Genomic DNA, 16,183 nt, shown 5'->3' on the forward strand with positions numbered 1-16,183 from the left:
AGCAGCAGGAAATGACACTACTGTGCCAGCCCTAAAGAATAGGAATAGATTTTGAGCGATAGGATTTATTTGCATTTGGAAAGGCAAAAACCTATTAGGGATAGTCAGCATGGCTTTATGCATGCCTTATGAATCTGATTGAGTTTATTGAAGAGGTGACCAAGACCAATGAAGGCAGGCCGATAGATAAAGACTTTAGCAAGGCCTTTCCGAAAACCAGAGAACAGCCAGCTTCCAAGTGAACCTAATTGATAATGAATCACTTGCTCCAAAATTACAGCTGTAACAGTCAACTGCAATTAAAATAAAATTTTATCTCTGGCTCAGACCACTGGAATGAAACTACACCGATTAGTGCTTTTTAGGATGAAATGTTCTTTGGTGTTTGCCAAGTTTACAATTTTTCAAAACTGAAAGGTTAGGAAAATATCATGGTGAGCTGTTTACCAACCTGAGGAATCTGAGTGCTCTTTCCACATCCTGTTTCACCTACTATCACCAATGTCTGATAGTTCTCCACCAAGTACAGGATATGATTTCTGTGCTAAAACAAGAGAAAACAAAACCATAAATAATCACTTCTCCTTCTTCATTGCCCCCATTTGTACTGTGAGATTGTGTATCAAATCCACAGCGTTCTGGGAGAAAACAGAATCAGACTCCAGGTCTTAACAACAGACTTATTACCACTAACTGATTATAACTTGTCTGAATCACAGAATTTGATTTACCACCACATTCAAGTCCCGTGTAATAAAAGAAAACACTCCTTTGCAACTTCAGTTATTGCTGGAATATTTTGGAATTTGAGTGAGGGAATGTATTCTATCGAACAACTGTGGCATATTCCAGAAGCCCAGGAACAGGAATGCAGTCACATCGTGATATGCAATTTTGAGGACTGTGGGGAATCAGGAAGTAGGTTGGATTAACTGCTGTAGCTATTCCTCAAAGTTTTAGGACTTTTAGGATGAACTGAAAAGGCTCCATTTCTGTGTCATCAATGTGTGCTGGAGTCTTCTCTGCTCACCTCACACTGAGATCACTCAGTGCTCCTGATACAAAGGATCAGGGTTACCTGGAGCCAGCTATAATCACAGAAACCAGCATGATATTCACATCAGGAAAATAAGCCTATTCTCTATGGACTCTGTCTGTGCTTCCTGCCACCTCGGTAAAGCAGCCAGTATAATCAAAGACCTCACACACCCCATTCTCTCCTCTCCCCACTCCTACTGGGCAGAAGATACAATAATCCAAAAGCACCTATCACAGGCTCGGATACAGCATCTAGACACTGTTATAAGACTATTGAATAGCTCCCTAGTACTCTAAGATGGATTCTTGGCCTCACAATCTACCTTGCTATGGCCTTGCACCTTATTGTCTGTAATCTTTCTCTTTATCATCTTTCTCTGTAATTGAAAGATGAAGATTAGTTTTTTAAAATTTATTTTAGTTTTATTTGTCACATGAACATTTTAACATACAGGGAAATGTGTTATTTGCATCAACAGCCAATGTAGTTTAAGGATGTACTGGGGGCAGCTTCAAGTACACCACGCTTCCGGCACCGATAAAACATGCCCACAACTTACTAACCCTAACCCGTCCGTCTTTGGAATGTGGGAGGAAACGGGAACACCCAGAAGAACCCCACGCGGTCATGGGGAGAACATACAAAGTCCTTACAGAGAGCAGCAGGAATTGAACCCCAATCTTCCTATCGCTGGCATTATAAATTGTTATGCTAACAGCTATGCCATTGTGCTCCCTGGAACTCTTAATTCTATTAATATTTTCCATCGTACTACCTCAAAGCACTGATGTAATGATCTGTATGGATGGTAGTTCGGTACACGTAAACCCAATTTGCCAATTTTACCAATTTATAATGTTGCTCATGTCTACAATAAAACTGAGTGTTTGGAACACCCTTAATTTATGGAAGGAAATATATAAATACAAATTCAATCTTTCTTTTAAAAGGTAAAGCAACAATTTTTTTGTAGTTCTTTCAGTTTAGCATAATAAATATTGTGAACATGCTGTGTTGGCACCGGAATGTGTGGCAACATTTGCAAGATGTCCCCAACACATCCTTGAGTTAACACAGACAACACATTCATATGTTTCATATGGCAACACATCATATGTTTCAATGTACATGTGATAAATAAATCTAAGTCTGAATCAATGTATTCACTGATTTTGATACAACATCCTCTTCACCAGGAGATCAAATGCAGATGGTGGTGGTGGTGGATGGGAGGAGGGGGTAACAATACAATATACATCCATTCAGTGTGTGGACACGACACTCTGCAGCCCGATATATAAAAATATAAGACTTAGGAGCAGGCCATTCAGCCCATTGATCTGCTCTGCCATTCCATCATGGCTGATTTATTATACCTCTCACCCCAGTCTCCTGCCCTCTCCCAGTAACCTTTGAACTTTTACTCTTCAAGAACCTATCAACCTCCACTTTAAATTTTCCTAATACTAGGCCTCCACAGACATCTGTGGAAACGAATTCCACAGATTCACCACCCTATGGCTAAAGAAATCCCTTTTCTATTATATTGGGATGGCCTTGTCTTTGATCGGTTTTAATGAAATCTCCTTTCATTCTGCTGAACTCCAGCACAGACAAGCCCAGACACATCAAATGCTCCTATACCTTAACCCTTTCATGGCTAGAGTGAATGTGGAGAGAATGTTTCCTATAGTGGAGGAGTCTAGGACCAGAGGGCACAGCCTCAAAATACAAGGATATCTCTTTAGAACAGAGACGAGGAGCAGTTTCTTTAGCCAGAGGGTTGTGAATCTGTGGAATTGATTCCACAACTATAGATTCACTTTCAAGGATTCAACAACTCATATTCTTTTATCTATCTATCTATCTATCGTGTTCTCTTTCTGTATTTGCACAAATTGTCTTCTTTTCCACATGGGTTGATTGTCAGTCTTTGCTTGCGTGCAGTTTTTCATTGATTCTACCGCATTTCTTTGTTCCACTGTGAATGTCTGCAGGAAAACAAATCTCCGGGTAGAAAAATGGTGACAGATACGTACTTTGGATGGGGCTCATTAGCCGTGGTTGGCAGCTTACCTAGAAGGAAAACTCTGTTCTCAAACTTCCGCTGCCTCGCAGCTATACCCCTCATGGGGAAGGCTTCCGGAGTAAACCCAGAGGGGAAAATCCAGAGCTGGAGTCCCTAAAGTAGCCCATGTTGAGTTCAACGCTGACTGGCAGCTCCACTGGCATCAAACCATATCGTTCTCTGCCATTCCTTGGGTTCATCAGCTGCATGGAGAGAAGTTTGCTGCAAGGGCAACAGTTTGCCCTCCATATCATACCGCCCTGGCGAGCGCAACGACTGACGGCGACAATGTAGACAACTAAGACGCAACATCCACGCTCGACCCTGACCAACGAAGGGCCTTGGTCTGTACTTTACTATTAAATTTTCTTTGAGCTTCTGAACATCTATAAAACAGGGAATGGAAGGATATGGACAATGTACAGGCAGAAGCGATTTAGTTTAATTCAGCATCATGTTTGGCATAGACATTTTGAACTGAAGGACCTGTTCCTGTGCTGTACTGTTCTATATGTCCTATGTTTAGTTTTGTACATCAATAGAAAAGATCCTAATACCTTTAACATTTTAGTCACAATTTAATCATTAATGGGCTGAGGAAGAAAGAAGCTGTTAGAGAGTGTGTGTGTGTGTGGGGGGGAAGAATATGTGTATCTGTGGAGATTTATGTGTGGGGAGGCGCACTTCATCTCAAAAGAACATTCAGTTGAGATGGCTCTCTAATTAACTAGACTCACGGACCAAAGTCTCACACTGAAGCCTCGGCAAAGAGCGCCATCTTCAGGCAAAGTTGAATTTGTGGCCCAAAGTTAAAAATGCACATACTGTACACATCAAGATGCAGAACCATAAATATGAGAAGTGAGGAGAAAATGTGTTTCTGGGGATTTACCAGGTTATTTTGCTTGCATTTCCTTGACAAAATATATTTACTTCAATGATTTACAGGAATGTTGTAGAAATTGCATTGACGTTAGCACAGTAGTACTGCGGCTGACTCACAGTTCCAGCGAAGGGGTTCAAATCTGACTTCAGCACTGTGACCAGCTGTTCTTCACAACCACAGAGATCAACTGGTTGATAGGTCACAGTAAACCCCCCCCCCCCCCCCCAGAGCACAGACAGGTGAAAGAAGAATAGGAGAATAGGGAATATAGTTTGCAGGGAAATAATTGAAGGATTGTGATTACTCTCTGAGTTGCCACAGACTTCAAAATAAATTTATTATCAAAGCACATCTATGTCACCATATGCAACCCTGAGATTCACTGTCCTGTGGACATACTCAGCAAATCTAGAGCAAGATCAATGGAAAATCAGAGTGCAAAAGACAACAAACTGTGCACATTCAAATATAAGTAAATAGCAATAAATAACAAGAACATGCAATAACAAGATGAAGAGCCCTTAAAGTGAGATGATTTGTTGTGGGAACATCTCAACGGATGGGCAAGTGAGTGAAATTATCTCCTTTTATTCAAGAGCCTGATGACTGTGGGGTAGTAATACTTCTTGAACCTGGTGGTAAGAATCTTGAGGCTTTTGTACTTTTTACCTTATGGAAACAGTGAGAAGAGAGCCTGACCTGGGTATTGGGGATCTCTGATGAGGAATGCTGCTTTCTGACGACAGTGTTTCACGTAGATGTGCTCAACGGTTGGGAGTACTTTACCCGTGATGTACTGGGCTGAATCCCCTACCTTTTGTAGGATTTTCCATTCAAAGACATTGGTGTTCCCATACCAGGCTGTGATGCAGCCAATCTACACATCTATAGAAGGTTGTCGAAGTTTTAAATGTTATGCTGAGTTTCACCAGACTCTGGAGGAAGTACTAGATGTGCTGCGTGCTTTCTCCGTAACTGACTTACGTGCTGGGCCCAGGACCCCAAGGGAGAACATCATACTCAGGTTGAGTGATTGCACTAGTACCAGTATATTATCTGAGCACAAATAGGAAAATCACTTCAGTTGGGTATTTAATGTGATATTCAACAACACGTGTGGATAAATTCTTCAGCAATCTCACATCTGCTAAAAGAGATCTCTGTCAGGGTGGTGTGACAAGAAGAACTGCTGCCTCACAGCCTCCGTGACCTTGGTTCAATCCTGCCCTTCACTTTTGCCTGTGTGGAGTTTTGCACTTCATTTCTGTAACTGCATAGGATTTCTCCCATATCGCAAGGACATAACACATAAGATATAGGAGCAGGATTAGAGAATCAGGCCATTTAAGTGCATCAAGTCTGCTCAGCCATCTCATATGGTCGATTCATTTCCCTCTCAGCCACAACATCCCGCCTTTTTTCCCCGTAACCCTTCATGCCCTTATTAATCAAGATTCTGTCAACCTCTGCCTTAAATATACCCAATGACTTGGCCTCCACAGCTGCCCGTGGCATTGAATTCCACAGATTCACCCCTCTCTGGATGAAGAAATTCCTCCTCATTTCCATTCTAAATGGACGCCCCTCTATTTTAAGGCTGTGTCCTCCGGACTTAGACCTCCCACTTCATAGGAAACATCCTCGCTACATCATAAGGGAATATAGAAATGTGAGATCTGTTATATTAACACTTATTGGGTGTGAGATGCATTCTAAAATGAAATTCACAGCATGTAAAGTGGAAAAACAAATTGCTAACAAAATGATCTCAAGAACAAGCACAAGTAGTAAAAACGTTACTGGAATCATTCTACCAAGAAGGGGTTCCCAACCTGGGGCCCACGGACCCCTTGCTTAATGGCATTGGTCCATGGCATAAAAAAGGCTGGGAACCCCTGAACTACTGTAACACTGACATCCTACTACTAGAGTCCCTCAGAGAACCAGTTCTTTTATGATGATACGTTTTGCATGACTTCCGTCTACTCCAAAGAAGATTATAATCTAAAATCCCTGAAAATAATGCAGTCAAATCCAGTGGCCCACTTGAAATTAATCTTCAGATTTACACTGAGCATTACCCCCTGCCCGATGGTAGTAGTGAGAGTATGGGTCCTTTGCCATCCACTTCAATGGGCATGTTGTTTAATGTCTCAATGAAGAAGTAGCATCTCGACCCTACAGCACTCTCTTGGTGCTAGACCTCAATTTCCCTGGTCTGTAGAACTTGAACTCTTAACCTTGTGAGGTGAGGGTGCTACCAGATAAGAGACAGATAATCTAGATTCTAAATCAACAGTTAAACCAGACCAAAGGTTAAGGCAAGATCTCACCTTTCCATTCTGCTGAATGTTAGAGACCTAGGGCATTATTTCAAAGTTCAAAGTAAAATTTATTATCAGAGTAGATCCATTATTTATCATTGAGATACAGTGCAGAACTGGCCCTTCCAGCTCACCGCCCAGCAATCCTCTGATTTAATCCTAGCCTAATCATGGGGTAATTTGCAGTGACCAATTAACCTACCAACTGGTACATCTTTGGACTGTGGGAGGAAACCAAGCACAGGGAGAACATACCACCTCCTTACAGAGTAGTGGGAATTGAACCCGTGTCACCTACATTGTAAAGCATTGTGCTAACCACTATGCTACTGTGTATTTGAAATACAAGGGACAAGGGGTTATCCCAATGTCCAAACCAACAACAACTACCTCACTATTCATTGTTAAATACCGCTGTACACAAAATAAACACTTGAAACTCCATGCAAAACACTGATTAGGCTTCCTGCTCTTCATTTGCATGTGAAGCACATTTACGCGGGAACATTTTAAGATATTATGTGAATGAATTCTACTTCATATAATTTACTTTTGCTTCACTGGAAATACATAAATGCATTTAACATCTTTATTGAGAAAAAAAATAATGAAAAGGTAACAGAAAAAAATAAAGAATGAGATTAGTAACAGGATTTTTAAACATCAATATCAGCAAAAATATATATTTATACCTTAAAGATAGGCAGCTTTTGCCTCTGCTGCTCTATGGAGAGGGAAGCATATCGGTTGTAAATCACTGTGGTTCCACTCGCTTCTGCAGAACTGATTCGTTCTTCAGATATACCCAGACCAGGACCCTCTGTGCCTAAGCAGTCAAGTAAAATCATTAATCTACATTTTTAAAAATCCAAATAAATCATTTCAGCAAGTACTATCCAGGGGTTCCCAACCCGGGGTCCACAGACCACTCATTTCATGATAGGGTCCATGGCATGAAAAAGGTCGGGAACCCCTGATTATGCCCATCAGAGGAAGCACCTGTGACTTTGATGAAAGAAAAAGGAAAGTTAAAAAATGTATTCCCTTTTCCCTTGGGTTACCATCAGAGTTGTTTTGATGTACGAATCTACATCAATGTCTCTGGCTTATAAATTAGAAAATATTGATAGAAAGCTATTTTATTCTTATCTTGCAGAAACACAGGCTAACAATGGTCATGGCTTAGAAAGTGCCTGGACTTTAATACTCCATACAGAACAGAAAATGAAGCTAGAATTTTTGCTCGAACCGCCCATTCCTTACCCTGAGGCAATTGGGGATGTTGTGTGAATGTGAAGAATATCAGCTGAGGCATAATTGGTAGCACTGATGGCCACAGAGTCATAGAAAAGCACAGCACAGAAGCAGGTTCTTTGGCCCATCTAGTCCATGCCAACCCCTTTAAACTGGCTACTCCTATCGACCTGCACCAGGACCAGAGCTTTCCATATCCCTACCGTCCATGTACCGATCCAAACATCTGTTAAATGTTGAAATCGAGCTTGCATGCATCATTTGTGCTGGCAGCTCGTTCCACCTCTGAGTAAAAAGATTTCCCCTCATGTTCCCCTTAAGCTTTTCACCTTTAACTCATGACCTCTAAGACAGAAGGCTTTGAATCCCCTCTTCAGAGAGCTGAGCTCAAAATCTGTGCTGACAGTCCTGCACTAAAGGAATTGGATGCAACATCTATCCAAGATCCTGTCTACATCACTACTGCAGTAATCAGTGGACTCAGCTCAATAAAACATGGGCACATCTCTCCCAACCATCATTAAAGATCCCCATCATTCAGGCCATGTCATCTCACAGCTACCATCACGCTGGCTATACAGAAGCCTGTAGTCCTACCCCACCATGTTTAAGAATAGCTACTTCCCTCAACCATTCAGTTCTCAAACTAACTAGAAAAATCCTAATCTCTTCAGTTTGACAACACTATGACCACTTGGTACTAAAACAAATTTTATTTGTTTTAATTGTGTTCTTAATTGTAAAAATTGTGTATAATTTATGTTTAATTTAGATTTTTCTTATCAATGCTCCTTATATGATGCCTGTGATGCAGTTGCAAGTAAGATTTATTTATGAGTAAAATTTATTTTATTGATTTAGAAATAAAGTGCAAATCAGGCCCTTCTGGCCCAATGAGCCACACTGCCCAGCAACCCACCCATTTAACCCTAGCTTAATCACAGGACAATTTACAATGACCAGTTAACCTACTAACCAATACGTCTTTGGAATGTGGGAGGAAACTGGAGCACCCGAAGGAAACCTACACGCTCGCGGGAAGAATGTATGAACTTCCTTACATAGGATACCAGAACTGAACTCTGTACTCCGCCAGCCAAACTGTAATAGCATCACACTAACCACTACACTCCAATGAAGAAAAACTAGGAATCCACCTTAATGCCCTAATTGAATTAAGTTCATGGGGGAAAAAATCTAACTAGTAATATTCCTAGTGTAGAGAACCTGCTGTGTTCAAACAGACTGGCTTATTTCATTCATTAAAACATTTCAAAATCAATTCCCTATCTCCAGTTACAAAGCTCTAAATTACTTCCCAACATCATAAAATGCACATTAATCAAGCTCTTCCATGAGCTCTTTCTTACTACTTTCACAGCTGGTCGGAACAATAATAATTTCAGCCAGAGTTTTCTTTTATTGTCTCCAAAAATTCAGCAACTGAGTTCATTACTGCCTGCTTGAAGATACACAGCCTCAAAGGCAAAGAATGTTATCCGCACCATAAAGTTCCACAAAGGAATCGGCCTCACAATCGCTAGTGAAAAGAAGACCTTGGGCATTTGTAAGGATAGGGTTAAATTTGATTCCTCCTTGTTATATGCTAAGATGTGTAACACAAAATGGAGGTTGGAATGCGGTGGTAGTCTGGAGACGGGCGTGAAGGAACATCCTTGAAATTAGATACTGGTGAGAAAACATCCTTCCAGACCTGTTGGCTCTGTCTCTAGGCCGAAGGTCACAAAAGATAAGAAGGTACAGGCTGGTACCATTAAGGGATAAAAAAGTACTGGGGTAAAAGCTACGTTAGATTTTTGAAGGGATCTTGAAGGGTATGAAGAGGAGCTATTTCTTAGGGCAAGTGGGAATCTTCTCATAGGTTGGGTCATAACTACCGCTATGAGCAGAAGAGGGGAGAGGGGGAGACTGGAAAAGCTGTCAAACACTCGCTGTTCCCTCCGGCAGTATATTGTGTGGAATGGCTTAGTGATTGGTTAAAAAAGTATTATTTTGTCTCTTTTAGCACTTTATTAACCATATTTTCTTTCTTTCTGTAGTTCATTCTTTATATAACTCTAAAAAAGTAATTTCTTATAACCTTTAACACACGTACAGAATAACACACACAGAATGCTGGTGGAACTGGATTGCTGGTAGAAGTGTGTTGCGCTGGATTTCCAGCCTCTGCAGAATCTCTTGTGTTTACACAAGTACATTGCCTCCTTTGCTTATGGATATCTCTTGCTGCTGAATCAGAAAAGAACAAGGAATGAATTTTCAACTATTCTTGTTAAGGCACATATCTATATAGGACAGAAGAGATAGGCAGCAAGTCTATAGTTGTTCCTGCAACTGTCAACAGCAGCTTATAGTCAGCTGTCCACAGTTCACTCTCTCAACTCTGAAGCAGAAGACACAAGAGAGAATAAATTGCTGGTAGACACTTTCAAATATATATGTCATTCCATTTTTCAAGTATAAATACAAGAAAGTCTGCAGATGCTGGAAATCCAAAGCAACACACACAAAATGCTGGAGGAAATGAATAAATATTCAACATTTTGGGTTGAGACTTATCTTCAGGATTGAGAAGAGGGTAAAATGCCAGAATAAAAATGTGGTGAGAGGGGCAGGAGGGTAGCTGGAAGGTGATAGATGAAGCCAGGTGTCCGGGAAAGGTCACGGGTTGGAGAAAAAGGAATCTGATAGGACAAGAGAGTGGAACTTAGGAGAAAGGGATGGGGGGGGGGGGGTGGGATCAGGGCGAAGTAATAGGCAAGTGAGAAGAGGTCAGAGTGAGGAATAGAGGGTGGGGGTGGGGAGGGGGGTTGGAATTTGTTTACCAGAAGGAGAAATCAGTATTCATGCCATCAGGTTGGAAGCTACCCATACAGAACGTAAGGCGTTGCTTCTGCACTGTGAGAGTGGCCTCATTTTGGCACAAGAGGAATGGAAACGGGAACAGGAATTAACCTGTTTGACCAATGTGACGTTCCGCTTGTGGCGGATGGCGCAGAGGTGCTCGACGAAGCAGATCCCCGATTTACAACGGGACTCACCACTACAGAGGAGGCTGCGTTGGGAGCAAAAGATAACTCCAGCAGATTCACAGGTGAAGTGTTGCCTCACCTGGAACAATTGCCTGGGGCTCTGAACGGAGGTGAGGAGAAGGTATATAGGCAGGTGTAGCACTGGTATAGATGATTTTCCTTATGTAATAAGCTTAGAAATTTTTGTGCCTGGTGATAGCAAATTCCATCCTTACAGTCCTGAACCCAATAATTATTACTAAAACCTGTCCTGCCATGCAGCAGCCTCGCTGCCTAAACATGCCTAAGCATGCCTGGACAAGATAGGAAACTTTCCAGCTTACGTTGTAGGCAACATTTTAATTGACTCGAATTATTAACTGAAATAATAAACTTAAGTTTATTTTAAAAAATGGTGCATGATAGGAAAATTTCATGGTGATTTTCATGATCAGTAGCCCAAAATTCATAAGATATACATAAAGGTATTCAGGAAGCAAAATCTTTGTTGTCCAGTGTTAGCAGGAAGGTGTCAAAGATTACAGGGAGGAGGCAGGAGACTGGATTGAAAGGGAAAATAAATCAGCCGTAATTGAATACCAGAGCAAACTCAATGGGCCGAGTTGCTTAATTCTTCTCCTATTCTTATGATCCACCTATAAAGTGCAGAACAGTGCCTGACTGTCCAATATAAGGCAGCAAGTTGACATTAAGGTGGGTTCTACATTATAACGGAAGGGCAAATGAGGGTGAATATTGTCCTGGTTGCTGCATATGACTCACTGGTCTTCTAAATCAGCAAGAGAATGCTTAACACTTCAGGCTTAACTAAACACTGTGGTGCAATTATCTCAGGCTGTCCTTCTAAGCAAGCTTCAGTATATTCTCGAGGTTAAAGTGATAAAGTGGAGCAGCATGGTAGAATGGTGGTGAGCACAATGCTTTACAGTATCAGCAACCCAGGTTCAATTCCTGCTGTAAGGAGTCTGTATGCTCTCCCCGTAACCAGCTGGCTTTCCTCCGGTTTCCTCCCACAGTCCAAAGACACACCGGTTGGTAGGTCACCCGGTAATTGTAAATTGTCCTGTGATTGCTGGGTTTAAATCCAGGGTTGCTGGGCAGAAGGGTCTAATCCATGTGATGGCTCAATAAATTAAAAAAAATAAGATCACAAACAACACACACAAAATGTTGGTGAAACTCAGCAGGTCAGGCAGCATCTGTGGAGGGGGATAAACAGTCATCGTTTCGGGCTAAGACCCTTCATCAGGCCTGGATAGGAAGGGGGAAGAAGCCAGAATAAGAAGGTGGAGAGGAAGGGAAGGAAGACAAGCTGGTAAGTGATAGGTGAAGGGAAGGGGGATGAAGTGAAGAATGGAAGTGATAGGTGGATGAGATAAAGGGGTGAAGGAGGAGGAATCCGATAGTACGCCAGCGATAATAAACCTGATTCACTATAGCCCAAGTGATGAAGACATTCTTGTAGAGTTGTTGGGCATGAAGTTTCAAAATGTAGAACTAATGACAAGGAAGGAATGATAACTTGCTTCCTGACCAGGGTGATGTTTGACTTGGAGGGCAATCTGCAGAGGGTGGTGTTCTCTCGTGCCAGCTGCCAGTCCTCGTGTGTGGTGGATTTGGGAGTTGATGCAGCACATTTTGCAGTGGCAATCCACCACTGATGAAGAAAGGGAGTGTTGGGGGTCATGTTTGGGTGCCAAACAAGTGGACTGTTGTGTGCCCAATGAGGTCCGAGGTCTGCAGGTCGCATGAACAAGTCTTAGGGTGGGAGATTCAGTCAGTGACTCCCAAGATTGAAGGCCTGAAGTTGGTCAGTCCTAGGTCAGATTGTCGAGTCCTAGGTCAGAGCCCAGAGGAAGGCAAGTCTGGAGGTCAAAGCCCTGAGGCTGAGTCCAGAGATCGAATCCCATGGTTGGTGTATTCAGAGGTCGAAGCCTCTATCAATGAGTCTGGAAGTCAGAAGCCCAACGGTCAGAGGCCTTGAGACAGCCTGTCCTGGGGTTGGAGGCCTGGCTGTGTGTAAGTGAGGGGATTGGGAAACGGGTTTGTTTTGTTGTTATTGCTTTTGCATTTTGGTGTGCTGCTTTGCTAAATATTGTGAGCATGCGATGTTGGCGCTGGAAGGTGTGGTAACACATGCAGGCTGCCCCCAGCACATCCTCAGATGGTGTTGGTTGTTAATACATATGTTTCGATGTACACTCAGTGTATATGTACTCACGAACATTGAGTATACCTTTGTGGTCTCCTGCTGTTGTAGTCCATCTACCTCAAGGTTCGCTACTTCTGCCCACCACATTTGGTGATTTGAGTTCGTCAGCTTGAACCAGTCTGGCCATTCCCCATTGATCTCTCTCATTAACAAGGTGTTTTCTCCCGCAGAACAGCAACTTATGGATTTTTTACTTTCTGTTTTTGCATTGTTCTCTGTAAACTCTACAGATTGCTGTGGATGAAAATCTTAAGGGATTGTCTATTTTAGAGATCGTTAAACCACCCAGTCCGGCACCAGCAATCATTCCACGGTCAAAGTCACTTAGACCACATTTCTTCTCCATTCTGACGTTTGGTCTGAACAACAACTGAACTTCTTGACCAGGTCTGCATGCTTTTATGCGTTGAGTTGCTGCCACATGATTGGCTGATTAGATATTTGCAGAAGCGAGTAGGTGTTTAGGTGTACACAATAAAATGGCCACTGAATGTACATGTGATAAATAAATTGAGTCTAATTTCTCCCAGGCAATATTAGTAGTCAGTACTAAAACACGGGGAGCTTTGTTTTCTTTTTTGAAAACAAACGATAACATCTGCTAAAATTGATGCTGTCCGCATTATCTCGTGAGCACTTTGAGCCAGGAGCTACAGAAACTGTGTGGCCACTCAAGCCTGCCTTGCCTTTCAGTGAGCTCGGCTGATCCAGATTAGGCTGTTTCATTTATCTGCCTTGTCACTTTAATCCAAAACTCCATCAGTCTCAGCCTTTAACATATTTAATGATTTATTCCCACCAGCTAATATTCCATCTGCTTTTGCTATCATCAGGGAAGAGGTACAGGAGCCTGAAGAGACATACTCAACATTGTAGGGACAGCTTCTTCCGCTCTGTTATGGAATCTCAATGAACCCATGAACACTTCCCTACAATTTTAGCTCTCTTTTTGCACTACCTTTTTTTGTATACTGTACATTTATTACTGCAATTTATGGTATATTTTATATATTGCACTGTACTACTGCTGCAAAAGAACAAATTTTATGATGTATGTCAGTGATAATAAACCAGATTCTGGTTCTCGGAGGCAGAGAATTCTGATCACATGGTGAATATCATCCTACCTAGGGATGCTGAAAGCCCATTTGTACAGCTGCTTTGATATACACTAACTCAGCAAACATCTTGAATCAAAAAACCAGTGTGTTCATCTGCTGAATCCTGCAAAATACCCAATTACTTCTGGTATAACTCATCTGTTATTGTAGCTAAGCGGAAACATTTTATTTCTCATTAAAAAGTTTAAGGAATTCCTGTGCAAGGAGCTGAATAAAATGTTTAGACTGAAATGCAGTCCATTTTGAAAGAGGACAGATATCATCAGAAGTGCACCAGAGTTTTAACTCTTGCAGACCACTCTTTACACTTGGGTGTTAAAACAAACCCAGGGTTCCACAAGAAGTGGATCTGGAAGTTTTCCTATCATGCTGTCCTACCCTTCTCCTCAACTTGCACCACAGGAATAAACATCCTAGTCTGGGTATCCTCATTTCCTCTCCCGCTGTTACTTTTCCCAATTTTGACAGAAATTCAGTTACCTGAAATGTTAAACAACTTCCAGAGGCACTGAGCATTGCCAACAACCACAGTATTTTGCATTAAGTCATCATGATCAGGCTTATTGTTCCTGATATACACTCAGTGGCCACTTTACTAGCTATGTCTCCTCATTGATGCAAATATCTAATCAGCCAATCACATGGCAACAATTCAATGATTAAAGGCAGCCATGGTTAAGAGGTTCATTCACTGTTCAGACCAAACATCAGAATGGAGAAAGAATGTGATCTAAGTGACTTTGACCATTGAATGATTATTGTTGCCAGATGGGGTGGTTTGACTATCTCAGGAACTGATCTCTTGAGATTTTCACACATAGAAGTCTCTCACGTTTACACAGAATGGTGTGAGAAAACACAAAAAAAATCCAGAGAGTGGCAGTTCTGTGGGTGAAAACACTTTGTTAATGAGAGAGGACTGAGGAGAGTGTCCAAACCAGTTCAAGCTGACAGGAAGGTGACGGTAACTCAAATAACCACCCATTACAACAGTGGTGTGCAGAAGAACATCTCTGAACATGTCCAGCCTTGAAATGGATGGGTTACAGTACAAGGCCACCACAGGTTCCACTCCTGTACCTAATAAAGTGGCACTGAGTGTACAGTGTGAAATTTGTTGTTTTGTGCTAACAATGCCATGCCAGACATAAAAATTACTGTAAGTCACAAAATAAGTAAATAGTGTGTAGGAGGAATAATGAGGTATGTTATTGAGTCATGTTATGGGATCATCTAGTGCACAGTTTGGTTGCTATGATAATGTGAAATGGAAACCAAGGAGTTATTTCCATCTGACCGGCTGGCTGACACACAAATTTTCCTCTCAGTGCCAATGCATCCTTACAGATGCCTTTCACTGCATTCAAGAGAGTCAGATGCTCAATTCAGAGACATAAGTTGCCCATATGTGTTTCACACCAGTAAAGAGTGTTTGAAGGAGCTGGAACACCACCAGTAAAGGCCAAGTCAGTGTCTCTATCCCTCCCTTCCATCTTCTCCCCAGCCCATCCCCCATGCCCTCTCCTCCATATCCACTCCCCAGTTCATACTCCCCCTGCACTCTCTCTCAATGCACCCTGCAACTTCTCCCTCCCCTGCTCCCTCTCCCCTCCCCCTTTCTCACTGCTCCCTCTGCCCATCTTCCCTGCACTCTTCCATTTCTCCCTGCTTCCTCACCCCTTCCCTCTTCCCCTGTACTTTTCTCTCTCCCCTCCTGTCTCATTGAGCTCCCTCTCCCTCCATTCTCCCCTCTCTCCTCCTCCCCCACAACCCTCCGCTCTAGGTCCCTGCTTCCTCTCCCCTTTCACCCTCACCTCCTCCCGTCCCCCGGTCCATCTTCTCTCCCCTTCCCTACACCTTCTACCTCAGCACTCTCTCCCCCTTCGACCTCTCTTCCCTACGCCCTTTCCCGCGCTCCCTCTTCCTTACACTCTCATCCTCCTTCCCCTACACCCTCTCACGCCTCCATCAGGACCTCGCCCCCTGCGCCCTCCCTGCACCTTCTGCCCTTGCTGCAATTACACTTCAACACGTCCTGCTTTGCAAACCCTCCGCTCCGTGCAGAGAACCAGCAACCCAGCCAGAATTCCCTCCTCCCGCCCAGCTCCCACTTGCGCTTTACTCCCCCCATCCCTCGGACCGCTTTTTATTTTACCTGGTTTCCAAAACTTCGGAGCTGACATGGGCGCCGCCATCTTGATGTGAAAGGTTAACAAGGAACCGCTG

General features: G+C 42.6%; 1 protein-coding gene across 2 annotated transcripts in view; it reads right to left on the bottom strand.

The window, feature by feature from the left end:
• The window catches only part of dhx35 (DEAH-box helicase 35), a 106,305-nt gene extending 90,122 nt beyond the window's left edge, over positions 1–16,183 (bottom strand). For both annotated transcript variants that reach the window (XM_073062036.1, XM_073062035.1), the window contains exons 1-3: positions 16,113–16,183; positions 7,010–7,143; positions 452–544 (exon numbers count right to left, since the gene is read on the bottom strand). In XM_073062036.1, the coding sequence (XP_072918137.1) occupies positions 452–544; positions 7,010–7,143; positions 16,113–16,152 (267 nt within the window). In that variant the 5' untranslated portion in view covers positions 16,153–16,183. The remainder of the gene's footprint in view (positions 1–451; positions 545–7,009; positions 7,144–16,112) is intronic.

The sequence above is a fragment of the Hemitrygon akajei genome, chromosome 11 (genome assembly GCF_048418815.1).
Source record: "Hemitrygon akajei chromosome 11, sHemAka1.3, whole genome shotgun sequence".
NCBI classification, from domain to species: domain Eukaryota; kingdom Metazoa; phylum Chordata; class Chondrichthyes; order Myliobatiformes; family Dasyatidae; genus Hemitrygon; species Hemitrygon akajei.